Source organism: Musca vetustissima, unplaced genomic scaffold (genome assembly GCF_032173495.1).
Source record: "Musca vetustissima isolate MV318-11 ecotype Yass unplaced genomic scaffold, APGP_CSIRO_Mvet_v1 utg37134, whole genome shotgun sequence".
Lineage (NCBI taxonomy): Eukaryota > Metazoa > Arthropoda > Insecta > Diptera > Muscidae > Musca > Musca vetustissima.
In genome coordinates, this window is record NW_026878719.1 from 168,960 (window position 1) to 184,006 (window position 15,047).

At 40.7% G+C, this 15,047-nt stretch overlaps 1 protein-coding gene across 1 annotated transcript; it reads right to left on the minus strand.

Moving 5' to 3' along the window:
* Window positions 1-475: 475 nt before the first annotated feature.
* On the minus strand, window positions 476-14,171 carry LOC133323478 (serine/threonine-protein kinase ATR). Its single transcript, XM_061532400.1, is given in 7 exon segments — window positions 476-604; window positions 671-1,396; window positions 3,340-7,575; window positions 8,933-9,226; window positions 9,285-9,681; window positions 9,734-11,708; window positions 13,925-14,171. Coding segments are annotated over 7 exon segments (7,998 nt in total). The 5' UTR covers window positions 14,169-14,171; the 3' UTR covers window positions 476-478.
* Window positions 14,172-15,047: the final 876 nt, after the last annotated feature.

Here is a 15,047-nt window from a genome sequence, read left to right on the forward strand (position 1 = left end):
ATCCCCTATATATTTTCCTTAAAAATGTTTCTTCTCAGAAATGTTTTTTAACGTATCAGAAGGCGGACCTAACGGTTTCAGAGTGTTGAAGCCACATACATAAGTGATTGCTCATCCCCAAACCTAACCTAACCTTTAGAGGTTTTTAAAACAACTTCAGAGGATTTTCAAGGCCTCGATAAGGTCTTTTTAAGGATTTTAGAAATGACCTTATATGGCATAATATTAAATTCTAAAAATAGGTTTTACAAAAAATTTTGTTTTTAGATATTTTTCAAAATATTTTCAAACCTATTTTTTAATCTCATATAAAAAAATTCATTATTTATTTTTTTAATTAATTCAAAATAAAAAAGAAAACTTAACATTATTTACATAGGAAAAGTAATTACTGATCAATTCAAGATCATGACTTCACGATCTTTGTTGAGAACCTAACCTAAAAATAACAAACAATGATATATTCCAAAAATATATCTCATATATAGGAACCCCATCCGATATACATGGCAGCCAAATTATCCAAATCGGTGGCTTCATTAATCAGGAAATTGACATGGCCCTCGGTGGACAAGGGTATGCTGAAACCCTGGGTGCGTTTTACCTAAAAACAAAAATTCAAAAAAATTAGTTTTCATTTTTCAAAAAAATATAAATCTCCACCACTTACATAACCCTGCAGCCTCTCCTCAATCCTTTTCACATCCGTTATGGCCTTTGGATCGGTAACCTCCAAATTACTATTCGTTTTCTTGGTCTTTAGGCGATCAATGAACCCAATATCATAAACAAATGGTCGGAGGACCGACATCAACGTTTTCGATTCTCCCTTCAAAAGCCTCAGTGTTATTTCACAACATTTACGGAAAAGACCCTCCACCCCCAGGGGGCCCATGGCAAATGTCATATTGTGAGTTAAACGGAATGGTACCAATTCTGGATAGGCAAAGGATTCTCCTTGATTAAACAAACAATTAAAATCGACGTGAACCGCATCACCATTTGTTTCATCGAATAGGATATTTTCCCCATGTCGATCACCCAAACCCAAAATGTAACCCACCATAGACATAACCGAACAGGTTTTCACATACGAGCTACGTGCCTGATACCAGCTATGGGGAGAATGGAATCGTTGCCTAAACCATTCATGGAAAACGGGAGGATTTCGTGAAACCAGCTCCTGGAAAACGGCACGTTTCTTTTCGATAGGTTCCGTCTTGGGTAGAGCATATTGACGAAGGTTGCGATCGGGAATGCCAAGGCCACGCATGCGATAAATGCCGGTACATATGCCACGGAAGGAATTTAGATTGGGTAGCCATTCCACCAGGCCACATTCTTCGTTGAAAGGTATGGCGGCATAGGTTCGTATGCGTAGATGGCGATGACGGGCCTGAAAAAATTTGGAAGGAAAAAAATGTCGATTTTTTAAAATTTTTTTTTTTAATTATAGGGTCCCTTAACAACCCCCTCCACTTCCTGCAAAGAGGATTTGGGCTTCGGAAGGACAAAAAATGACGAATCGTCAAAAAAGAACCCAGTATAAGAATGGAGGAGAAAAGCTGAGTCTGAAACCTCAAGCCAAGAAGAAGATAGCTTTGAGAATCCATCGACAGCGACCTCTAGTATCAAGAAGACGAGCATAGCTTTCAAATTATTCCTAAGGTCTTGGAATCCTAATGAGAATAATCGGATAGTACGATGATAATATTTGATCATTTCGGATCATCTAGGCTTCGAAGAACTTCTTGCGAAGACATACTTCCGACTTTCGTCTTCCTAGTGGAAGCCTTCTTTGCCTCTACAGATACATACAATACGAAACCCTTCAGATGCCGTTCGAGTAGCAAAACCAATGGCTCTCACTGATTTGCCCCTCGGGATGGTTATTTTGTCACCTCAGGCTATCTGGGTTTCATGCGAAGACATTCTTCCGACTTCCCGACTTGGCTCCTTCTCAGAGCGCACCAAAGCCGCCAACGGTTTTCTCACGGAAATCCTTAGATTTCTTGTTCAGACAGTTGATGACTTTGGCACCCTTCTGCATGAAGGCACTGCCAAATTGACGATCCCCTTGGTCCGACCCACATAAGATGGCTGGAGAAGTCATCGTCTTCTTGGGTGAAGGTTGCGGATCTTCTGAAGAGCGGATGCGCATCGCAGATTTGCTCTGTGGGTCGGCATTTGCTGTCCTAGGAGACGATGGTTCCTTGCCTGACTTCCCCTTCGTCCTATTTCGACCACTAGCGGATCCACCCAAAACTTTAGCTTCAACTTTGTCGCTAGGCGTAGAATCGGGCTTTGAGTCAGAGCCCTCCACTCGTTGATCACCCATATGGGTGACATTTTGCTTCGGGATGTTCTCAATAGCCTTTTCCTGTGCCTTTTAATTAGGGTACGGCTTCGAGGTGGGCTTCAGATCGGAAGTCGTCTTAGCACCTATGTCAGAGACAGTGGGCTTCGCCGATTCTACCACTTTTGTGCGAGCAATAGGATTCGAGAAGGAGATTCTGTCCATCTCGAGTTCACGATGGAGAGCTGGAGGATAGATTCTTTCGAACTTCCTTAGGTATCTCATCTTACCCTTGATGAAATCAAATTTGCGTCTCGCCTAACGAATTTGCGGAGATACGAAACAGCACGTTTGTAATGTTTAGCATCAGCTACTTCTCGGGCCTTCCCAACCTTTGAGCCGCTGTCCGTTGCTGAGATCTCGACAGATTCCCCATCGTCGGACATCACCTCCGTCGGAGATTGCCTCTGAAGTTTATTGTCGGCAAGTGCCGACACAGAACCTGTTGTAGTCAGACTTGAAGTCGGTCAGTCAACAGGGTCTGCGCTTCCTTCGTTAATTCTACAGCAATACCCCTGTGTAGAATTTGCTGGGATCACCGTGGTGTCCGTGGTATTCCTTACTTTGCTCCTCTAGACTATAGCGTTTAGAGTCCAGTGTAGAACGCCAGTCTCTGTCAGCCAGAGACTGATTTTCATCATTCTTAATATGCTCATTTGCCCAAGGAATATCCGGTTCGTCAAAGTTTTGGTTTGGAATTGATGCACTTGTAACAGATAAAGAAGTAGAGCAGCCGGGTCACAATCGCTTGATCTCGACGACACGTGGCTTGTGACCTCACCAACGATTGCGCCGGTGCTGGGGCACTACCCCGAGCCATTTTGGTCCACAGGGGATCCGAAGATCCCCAAAGCCATGCCAACGACTTAGTAACTAACCCTAATACTGGTTCAGGCGCCCTGTCACCAATTTAGCTCCGTTCGAATACATTCAATGCCCTGAAAAATATAAAAAAATCTTTAAAATTTTCAAGGTTCTCTTACCTGTGGATCCTGATGTAGGTAACGCTTAACCAAGCCATTAAATTCCATAAGGCGAAAATCTTTACGCAAATCATCTTTGGGCTTGACCATGACATTATACATCTTCCCATCGCTGCATTCAATGGTAATTTTCTTAGGTTTGGCTGCGGAACGCAACACCACCACCTCTTCGGAAATGCCACAGATAAATACCCCACTTGGAAATGGATAGCTGGGCAATGCCGCCGATTGCATGGTAACATCGGCTGTAGGGTTCACAGTCACAGAGGTGACATTTAGCGATTCCGTGGCGGTCTGTGAGGTTATGGGGAAAGAGGCTTGCATATATTTCTCAAATGGCAACATAATTTGTGAGAACTTCGGATCGGCAAATAGTTGAGGTAGCTGGCGCACTAAGGAACTTAGTTCATAGGTCCGATCAAAGGGTATGTCTTTGTTGGTTAGTTCGATGAGACGCTCGGCTAGGATATTGAAATCGTTGAGCAGTTTTTGAAAAGAGGTTTTATTTAGCCGGGCATCGGTGAGGATAAGGCGGGATCGTTTAATGCGATTTGTGTGACAGGATTTTATGATGGGCAGCAGCATCCACAGAGATTGATGGGGAAAGTGTTCGATGAGTTTAATGACAATATTCGAAAGGGTACGAAAAACATCAGGTGAGGGGTGGCCAATGCGGCTGAGTAGCTGAGAGAATGCGGTGTAGAACAACGATATGGGTAGGACATTGACACAATTCTGGATCATGTCATTCATTTTCTTGGCCAAATTTTGTAAATTTATTATTCGGGCGGCATTCGAAGTGGCGGAACCTTGTTGCGGTTGCTGTTGTTGTTCGGAGGCCTGTTGCGAAGTGAAATCCAACCAGATGCTGAGTATCCTAGGCAGTGACTGATACACATGTGAGTGCCCATATTTCAGAGATTTGGCATAGTTGAGCATGGTATCTAGTAGGAGGCTACAACCAAGTTCCGATTCCTTTTGTTCGCGACTGTAGGAATCGTAGATTTTCTCCATATATTGTGCATAGTGTAGGAGACATTTTTCCGATGTCCGATTGGCAGCCAGCGCTTCAACGAAGCATTTTAAATTTAATTCGGAACATATATTCATTGATTCCGCATTAAAGGTGGCTTGCAGGAATTTCGCTTCGGCATAAATGATACGTTTGGAAGGTTCCATGCGTCGTATTTCTCCATTGCAGGTAGCTTCGAGGGCATTTATGTTATCCTGCAGTAGTTTAAAGCAATTCGTCTGATCACCCTTTTGCCAAAGGAGTTTGGCCTTCTCGAGGAAGAGGGTGGCGGGTTTATAGGGTTCCGCTTTCATCATGGAAATTTCAGCTTGCTGCAGACACCCTGATTCTCGATTCATTTGTATGCTACGCAACCATAGCTTGACAATTTGTTCATTGAGGGCGCTGTTAATGGGTGAGAGGAGGTCTTGTTGGGTTTTTACCTCCGAACTTTGATAGTTTTGTTGTAGAATCCTCTGGGTCTCCAGTAAAAGATTTCTGCGGAAACACATAACCTCTAGGATCCGGGCGGATGGTTCCAAGATCACCAGCCGGGCATCCCAGTTGCTAAAGAATTTCTGCAGATTCTCCAGGCAGTTATCTTTGAGGTTATGCAGTTCACTGCGTGCCAAGGGTTCGGAAGCCTTCTTCAGATTCACTTGTAATTGATTCAGCAGCTGCTTATTCTTCTCCACCTCGTTGAGCAGATGCAGCCTTGTGGCCTCATCATAGGAATGGGTATAAGAATTCCCTGTGACACCCGAACAGGAACGCATACTGGCCACAATGTGGGAACGTATGGCATCTAATTGTTCCACAAAGAGCTCTTCTTCTCCCGGGGTCGTTGAGGGTTGTCGGAAAAGCAGAAAGGCCTCGGCGCATTGTATATTCCAATTGCTGGTCTTACTCTTGACGGCGGTATCCTCCAATAGCTCCTGCAGTTCATCATATCTACCCAAACGCCAGAGGATCTCAGTTTTACACTCCTTGAAGTAGTCATCATTATATTGATCGGCCAATTTTTCCCAGAGGCCATCGGTAATCAATAAGGCGGTCTCAGGGGTATCGGTCCGAAGATAGCATTGTATAATTCCGCTTACATGATCCTGATTTATGGTGGCATCTCCCTTCAATAACAACTGCTGATAGCAGTTAATGGTCTCCTGAGGCCGATCCACCAAGCGATTGACGAGGATTTCCTCCTCCAAAGATAAATCGGTTTCCTTGACGAATACCGCACCCTCTACCGAATCGGAATCCATTAATTTGCCATGGATCTCTATCAAATACGATAATTGTTCCTGCAGCCTCTTGGCCGGTTTCTCTTCGATGTACTCCTCCAAATATAGCAAGGCTCGGGCATATTCCCCCGAGTTGTAGTTGGCCTTGGAGAGCTGGGCCTTATTAAACTGCTTGAGGAACTTGTCGATGTTTTTGTATTTAACATCCTCCTGGCGGAATTTACCACCCATCATATTCTGCTTTTGCCATTCACGTATCCAGCGTTTCAAAAAATCCAATTGTTCGGAACAGAGTTTGGTGCAGGTCTGAGTCACGGTCTCCAAAGCCTCAAATTGTTCGGAAACACCTCCAATATTTGTTGCGACAGCATTTGATGAGCCCGTCCCACCTCCTGAACTAGCCGAATTCACCTTATCCGCGGAATATTTACTTGATTTAAATTCCTTAAAGCCTCCCACATCCACCCGGCCCGATTGAGTGGCATCACGATTGCAGAAATTAAAAACCGCCATAAATTCTTCATAGATCTCCACCTCCCGGCCCTCTTCACATTCCTGCAGGACGTGGAGCAATATGTAAGGGAAGAATATCGATAACATTTTACTATCCCGCTTCATGCTGGGCTTATAGGAATTTAGTAACCTCCTCGTTTCATCTGTCTGAACCCATTCAATTAGGCGGCAGGCCCAGGCAAAGGACCATTCCTCATAGGATCTACACAAACTGCTGTTGAAGAGAGGATGTTCCCCAATCTTTTTATCCCTTCGAGAACCTGTATAACACGAGGTCAGTAGGGGTTCCATAATTTGTTGCATTCTCAGCGGCAGGGCATCCCAGACATTTAGCTTCTTACTCTCCCTTGGAGAGATGCCAAATACCGCCAGCGTCTCCTGGATGGCCAAAGAGAAATTATCCACATACTTCGAGTCCTTTTGAAACTGATATGCCCTGCAGAGTTCCGTCAATGCCATAATGGCAAAATCATCGGTATGCATGCTCAACGAAATCTCCGTACTTTCCATAAAGGAGAAATTCGCCGACATATAACTGGGATCAATGGCACCCAGTTCACCCAGACACTTCGCCGAAGCCAAATGGATATTCCGATCCTCGTGGCGACAACCCTTTATTACCTCATCCACAATACGTTCTATCAGCGGATTCAAGGGTATCGTATCCAAGATCATGTGATTAATCTCGGCACGATATCGATTGATAAAGCTACCCAAATAATTCAGGCCATAGATCCGCACCTGGCTATTCTCATTGCAAATTTGATTGTAAAGGAAACTCAGCTTCTCCGACACATCTTCGCCACCCTCCAATTTCAATAATTCCGTTTGTCTGGCCATTGATTGTCGAATCACCTGCCTAACCTCCTTGGTATCCTTCAGAAAATACAAATCGGAAATATGGGAACCCAGTAGGCTGCCACTTTTCAATATCAAAAATTCATAGATATCATTAATCTCCTGCTCATAGCTGCCAATCAAAGGCTGCAGCGAGGCCACAATGCGACTCAACGATGGACCCAGCTCCTCGATATTCACCGTATGCAAGAAAATATTCCATATCTTCAGGCAGATACTTTGCAAATTCCGATCATCTAGGGTCAGTACAAAACTCAACATGGCAATAATTTTGAAACGAAACTGGGTAACATTGTTGGGTCCGATGAGCCGCATAATTTGCCCTAAACTGTAAAGGGTTTCCTCTTTGAGTGGCTTTTCAAAATACGGTTCCGAGAGGCAGGTTTGAAAATATGTTATCACACCCAAGAAGCGATCGGCAATAAAATTCGAAAATTCATGTGTGGCACTTTTGAAGGAGCGTAGACTGGTTGAGGGGGCTGCTGATGTACCTGTGGTGGCGGCGGCAGCAGCTGCGGGACCTCCCACCTCATTAGGCAATAGGCAGCTAAAGGCCTGCATTACAAAAGTAGGGCTGCGATTGAAATAGACCAGAAATTCGGAAACCGTTTGCTGGAAAAGAGAAAAAATAAATAAATCAATGATGATCGGAAAATTGCGGATACGGGTCTATATGGGGACTATACGAAAAGTTGTTTCGATACGGATAATTTTTGGTGGGGAGATTTACCAACCTATAAGAAACCATAATACCAAATTACAGTCAAATCGATAAGAAAAATTTCTCAAAATTTCGAAAATTTGTCGTATTTTTATCAATTCTTTTTGGGGTAAGAAACCTAGAACCCAATATATAAAATTATAGCCAATTGATTAAAAACGTGTAAAAAATCCGCAAATTTTGTGCATTGAGGTTATTGGGGGCTATGCCTTTCCGATATTTAATTTTTGTTGGGAAGATATACCCAATGATATTCCAATACATCAAATTACAGCCAATTCGGTTGGAACATTTGTTCAAGATCCGTAAAATACCGAAAATTTGGGGTATGTCTATATGGGGTCTATACCTAAATGTAATCCGATATTGATAATTTTTGTTGGAGAGATTATGTACCCAATGAGAACCCAATATATCAAAGTACAGTCAAATCGATTGGAAAATTTACTCAAGATCCTCAAAATTTCAAAAATCGGAAGATAACGTTATAGGGAGAGCGTACCAATGCTGATTATTTTTGGTAGGGAGATTTGCTAAACAATGATAAACCAAAAAATAATAATTTTCAACCAAATCGGTGAGATAATTTCCCAAAAAAATCCGAAAATCGGAAGATAGGGTGTACGGAAGCTATAGCTAAAGTTGAACCGATATCGATTCTTTTTAGGTGGGGATATAAGCAACTGAATGAGAACCCAATATATAAAATTACAGCCACTTCTATTTAAAAACGTGTCGAAAATCCGCATATATCGGTTACAAATGTATCCACGTCGAATTCGAAATCTTCACATCCTGATCAACTGTTAATAGCGGGCCTATTACTACAGTACCTAAGTTTTAGAGACCTCTTCACCTCCAAACAACAAGAAAAATTAATGGATGTGATCCTGAAACCCCTACAGAACATCGATGTTTTCCTTAGGGAACCTCTAGGGGATATTTTACAATCCTCCGAATTGGCTTTAGATGTTTTGGGCCAACTGTAACTTCCCAAGGAAGATGGCGGGAATCTCTCCAAATCCATAAGCCACACCCTGCTGCATTTGGGCAAACGTGTCTTTGGTGAGCGGAATTCCCATCAACACCGGGTCTCCAAATATTCCCAAAACGTAAAAAATTATGTCCTCCATGGTTGGCTGAAATCCGAAACCATAGCCAAAGACCTGGGCAAAAATATCATAGAGGATCGTCATTATCTGACGATGTTGAAAACCTTTGAAAATTCTAATAAATTTTGCCACCTACCTTTACATCCGTATTCATGAGCTTGCTAAGACTTGCCCCGGTACACTTGCCGATCAATTCTATGCAGCGATTACCAATCTCCGGTTCCTCCGTCAAATAGATGTGGGTATAGATTCGCAAAAATGATACAATAAAAAGGTTATTAACCGGTTTTCGTGTTATCTTCGATATGCTAATCAATAGACCCTTGCAGCGGGGCTCTTTGACACAATAGGGCAATATCATGGTAACCAAAAGGCGATAATATTTACATATGAATTCCTGGACACAAGCAAAACCAAGCATTTTGGTGAACTGGAAGAAAAATTCAAAATATTAGATGATCGATGGAAAATAGAATCTCCAAACTTACCGCTTTTAGAGACCTTGTCATGCGTACCCCACGACTGATGTAGACATAAATCATTAACTTAACCATAAGGTTGAGAGCATCCCGCTTATACCAATTCCACAATTGGATGGGTTGTTTTTGATATACCGAACACATTTCGGTGGCACATAGAATGGCCTCCTGCACCACCTTCGATTCGGGATGGATGAGATAAAAGAAAAACATTTTAAAGAAATGATAGAGCCATAGTTCCGACAGCTGTTGAGATTGGCTGCAACTGGTAATGATTTGTAAAATGGTTTGTTGATGATGTAGTTGGGTCTCCGCGGACGGGTGGGGTTTAAGGGACTCTATGATGTGACTTAGAATATTGGCGGAAATCTCCTTGAGAAAATCGGGATTTTCATGAATGCATTTACTGAGCACCGGGGTTACGGTGGGCATGTGTAATGGGGTTTTTATGGTTCGGCGAGGGGAATAGAGATTGCAGGAAATTATCCCCTATGGCCTGACGGCAGAAATCCAGGTGATTGGTTATGAATTCCATTTGAGGATTGGTGAAGAACTCCTGCAGGAGGTATTGCTTCATTCGAGATGGTAGTTCGAGGGGTGAACTGCCGTTGCTGTTGGAGGTTAGGTTGTGCTGTCGAAGAACGGCCATACTTTCGTTATGGAAATCCTGCAGTTTTTTATTCTCCTGAAATTTCCGATGACATTGATGGCAGGAGATTTGTGAGTCCATTAGGTGGGGATAATTGTGATGACTTATTTTCGAGACTTCTTTCAAGTGTTTGAGATAAATAATCGGATTGCTGGCATCATTGAGACAGGCAAAGGTTTTCAACATCGTCAGATAGTGGCGATCCTCTTTGATATTTTTGCTTAGGTCCTTGGCAATGATTTCGGATTTCAACCAGCCTTGTAGAACATACTTTTGTATATTTTGGGAATATTTCGAGACCAGATGTTGATGGGAATTCCGCTCACCAAAGACACGTTTGCCTAAATGCAGCAGGGTGTGGCTTATGGATTTGGAGAAAGTTCCGCCATGTTCCTTGGGAAGTTGTAGTTGACCCAAAACATCTAAAGCTAATTCGGAGGATTGTAAAATATCCCCTGGAGGCTCGCGGAGGGATACATCGATGTTCTGTAGGGGTTTCAGGATCACATCCATTAATTTTTCTTCTTGCTTCGAGGTGAATAGGTCCCTAAAACTTGTGCACTGCAGTAAAAGGCCAGCTATTAGCAGCTCTTCAGGATGTGAGGATTTGGAATTCGACGAGGATACATTTGTGAGCCACATTTTAAGGGAGTTTTTTAATGGGTCCAAATTTAATCCAGGGACATTTGAGAACAGAGATTTCTCCTCTACTTCCTTTAGCTCTTCACTAGCCGATTTTTGGTCCCTCCACAAAATCAGATGCTCCAAAATGTAGACAAAACTTAAAAATTCCTTAAATTCCGCAAAGGGTTTCTTTTTCACATTTTGATCCACAGCGGCTTTAAATCCCGCCACTAATTTCACATCCACAAATTTCAGCAAAACCTCCAACTCCTGACGATTTCCCATCCGACTCAAGTGAGGTGTAATGGCCCGCAGGACAAAAGGGAAAATTTCCGAATATTTTATTATTGCCTTGGCATATTGAGTTTCATATTTCGCCGGACACTTAAGATTCTCCACAAACAGGGCAAAAATAAAATCCGTCAAGGCCCCTGCCACATCTCGAAGGCGTGATATATCCATTGCTTTATGCAAACCATGCCATTGATGTACCTCATATAAATTCTCCATTAACTGGAAGCAATGTCGCTCAATCAATGCTCTCTTTTCCAATTGATTTATAAATTTAAATAAAATCCGCAGTAGCGAACATGATTCCTCAATAAAATCATCGAAATTATCCTGACTGAGGCAATTGTTAGCCAACCACATTGGACAATAATTCCACATGGTGGCCAGGGAACGGAGAGACAATTCATACATTGCCTGCATTTCCACGAGGGACCAGGTTCTCTCAAATACCTTACCCACATATTGCAGGCAAAAAAGCTTGGTGGGGAAATCACACACTTTGAGGGCTTTGAATATCACCAGGAGATTATTTTGAAAGATTTTTGGAAAATTTACATAACCCACACATAGGCCATGTTGGACTATTTGCATGAGGGCTTGTACGAAGTCATCTAAATCATCGCTGTTGATTTCGATAAGGGGAAAATTAAAATTCCCATCAATATCACGCAAGGCTTCATGGTCTTCGGTCGAGAAGGCTGTTGTTTTTAGCTTTACATCCTCCAGGGAGGTATCCAGTTTACCATATTGTTCGCACAGCTCATCAATGGCATTGAGGTAGGCCTGCAGGAGTTTTTCGAACAGCACCACCCGATTGACCAAACAGGAGTTGAGCAGCTTACGTTGGGTCTTCAGATTTTTGGAAAAGAGTCTGTAAAAGAAAAACAACAAAAAATTAATTTTGTGTCATAAAAAAATTAGGGATAAACTCAAGCTAACTAACACCTGATGTCGGAATTTTTAACAAAGGTCGATCCAATATTTTTTTTTTTTTTTTTGGTGGAGGCGGGTGTTTTTTCTTTTTTGTCAACGGAGACCTATATACCACAAGGTGTGGACTTCAGGGCCTCTCAAACTACTTATAGTAAACCATTTCAAAAAGATCCGCTGACGGGCGTTACAGATTTTGGATACATTTTCCAATCGATTTGGTTCTAATTTGATATTTTAGGGGTTTATTGGTTAGAAAATGTCCCTAGCAAAAAAAATAATATCCAAAAATTAGCGATTAATTCAAGCTAACATCTGACGTCGGAATTCTTAACGTAGATCCAATATTTTCTTTTTTTGGAGGATGCGAGTATATATATTTTATAAGGAGATCTATAAGGTCTAGACTTCATAGCCTCTTGAGCTACTTATAGTAAACATTTTCAAAAAGTTCCGCATGCGGGCCATACAGATTTTCGGCACATTTTCCACTCGAATTGGTTCTGAATTGATATTTTAAAGTTGTTTTGGATACAAAATGTCCCTAGGTTAGGTTAGGTTTGGGGATGTGCAGTCACATGTGTTAAAGTTGTTTTGAAAAGATACAGTACAAAATGTCCCTAACAATAAATAATAAAAAATTATCCATATTTAGGTCTAGCATTCTCATATCGTTAACTTCCGATTTTCGGACTTTGAGGGTCTTGACCGCGTTTTCGAACCGAATCGGTTGTAATTTCATATATTGGGTTCTCATTGAATACTCAATCACCCCAAAAAAAATTATCAATATCGGACCACATTTAGGTATATGTCCCATAGATATATTCCCCAAATGTTCGGTACATTGCGGATCTTGAACACATTTTCCAACCGATTTGGCTATAAGTTGATATTATAGATTATTATTCGGTGATAAATCTCCCTACCCAAAATTATTAATATCGGACCACATTTAGGTATAGTCCCCATATAAAGACACACCAACATTTTTGAATTTTTAAGGATCTTGAGCAAATTTTCCAAACGAATTGAATGTAATTTGGCATTTTGAATTCTTATTGGCTGACAAATCTCCCTACCAGAAATTATCTATATCGGACCATCTTTAGGCATAGGCCTCACATAACCTCAACCGAAATTTGCGGATTTTTGACACGTTTTTAAAACGAAGTGGCTGTAATTTTATATATTGGGTTGTAATTCAGTTGCTTATACCCCTACTAAAAAGAATCCATATCGGTTCAACTTTAGCTATAGCTTCTGTACGCCCTAACTTCCGATTTTCGGTATTTTGGAGAAATTATCTGACCGATTTGGTTGAAATTTATTATATTGGTTTATCATTGGGTAGCAAATCTTCCAACCAAAATGTATCAATATTAGTCCTCTCTTAGGTATAGCTCCCATATAACATTATCTTCCGATTTTTTAGTATTTTGAGGATCTTGATCAAATTTTCCAATCGATTTGGCTGTAATTTTGTATATTGGATTCTCATTAGGTAAACAATCTCCCCAACAAAAAATATCCATATCGGATCATCTTTCGGTATAGTTCCCACAAAAAAATACGACAAATTTTCGGAATTTTGAGGATCTTGGGCATGTTTTCCAACCGAAATGGCTGCGATGTGGTATAGGGGGTTCTCATTGGGTACACAATCTCTCCACCAAAAATTATCGATATCGGATTATATTTAGGTATAGACCCCATATAAAGATACACCAAATTTTCGAGAATCTTGAGCACATTTTTCAAGCGATTTGTCTGTAGTTTTATATTTTGGATTCTTATTAGTTGGTAAACCTCCCTACCAAAAATTATGAGAATCGGTTCACATCTAGGTGTAGCCACCACACACGGTACATTCCGATTTTCGATATTTCGAGGATTTAAAGCAAGTTTTCCAACCGATTTGTTTGGAATTTTATATTTTGTAGTTGTCATTAGGTGCTAAATCTTCCTACCAAAAATTGTCCATAACGGATCACCTTTTCCAATATCCCCCATTTAAGTGCGCCTGAAATTTGCGGATTTTGAACAGATTATTCAACTGAATTTGTTTATTAGATATGTATGTACCTCAAAGGCTAGTAAACTAAATGTATACTAAGATTATCATTATTATAAAATTTCAATTATTTTATATCATTTCCTTCTACTTACTCCCCCTCCGGTGCCTCTTGTAAATTCAGCGATCTCAACAGTTTATTGACCAACCACAATATAAATGCATCTTGGAATTTATTGGTATTCGCCTTCAACGAATGTCTTATAAGACTTGGTTCCTTGCACAATATATCATCGACAAAGACCAAAATATCCAGCAGTCCGGTCTCATCACGATTTACCACACTGTATAACAGTCGCCACATATCCTTACGTCGATCAGCCATTTGGAAGAGTTTGTGGTGTTACGTTTTCCGGAATATATCAGCTTCATTCGTGGAATGTCTTGAAAAGTTCCAAACTCCTTGCAAATTCCTCAAATTCCTTTAAATGCTTTTAGCCTGTGTAAAAATGGGCGCCTTTTTGTATCAGCTGTTGGCGTTTGTTTACATGTTGCTCTTCACGTCTCTCTCTCTCTCTCTCATTCAATCACACTGACATGAATAGTCAAACACTTTGTGTGCGAGTAACCACTTAAATGGTTGTTGGGTGAATTTATCGTTTAAAAAACATCAACTATATAGTCCACAGTATAATTTTTAATTATTTTTAATAGATTTAAAAAAAAACTTTAAAAATATGCCTAATTTTTAATAAAATATCAAAAATAACCCTAAAGCAACCATTTCATGCGTTTACGTTACGTTGGTGCACTAACTATGCAAACAATTGTCATAGTCCAGCTTGTGTGAAATAAACTTCTTCTATTCGGCATATTAAAGTTCCGCCTTTTTAAAAATATAGTCTACAGTATGCTTCTTCATAATTTTATTTTGGTTTTTTCTGAAATAGCGGTAAAAATGCCCCTGATTTTTAATAAAAAAATCAAAAATAACCCTAAAAGCATCATTTTATACGTTTGCGATACGTCGACTCACTGATTGCACACATTTCTCCCTTTATATCGCCAATTAAAATTCCGTTTCATTAAAAATATAGTCCCTAGTTTCTTTTTTAATTATTTCCCTATATTTTTTTAAAATAACGGTTCTATTTCCCTTTATTTTTAATAAAAAATCAAAAATAACCCTCAAACCACAATTTCATACGTTTACGTTACGTCTGCCCACTAACTGCACGCATTTATCATCTGTGCAGCACTCAAA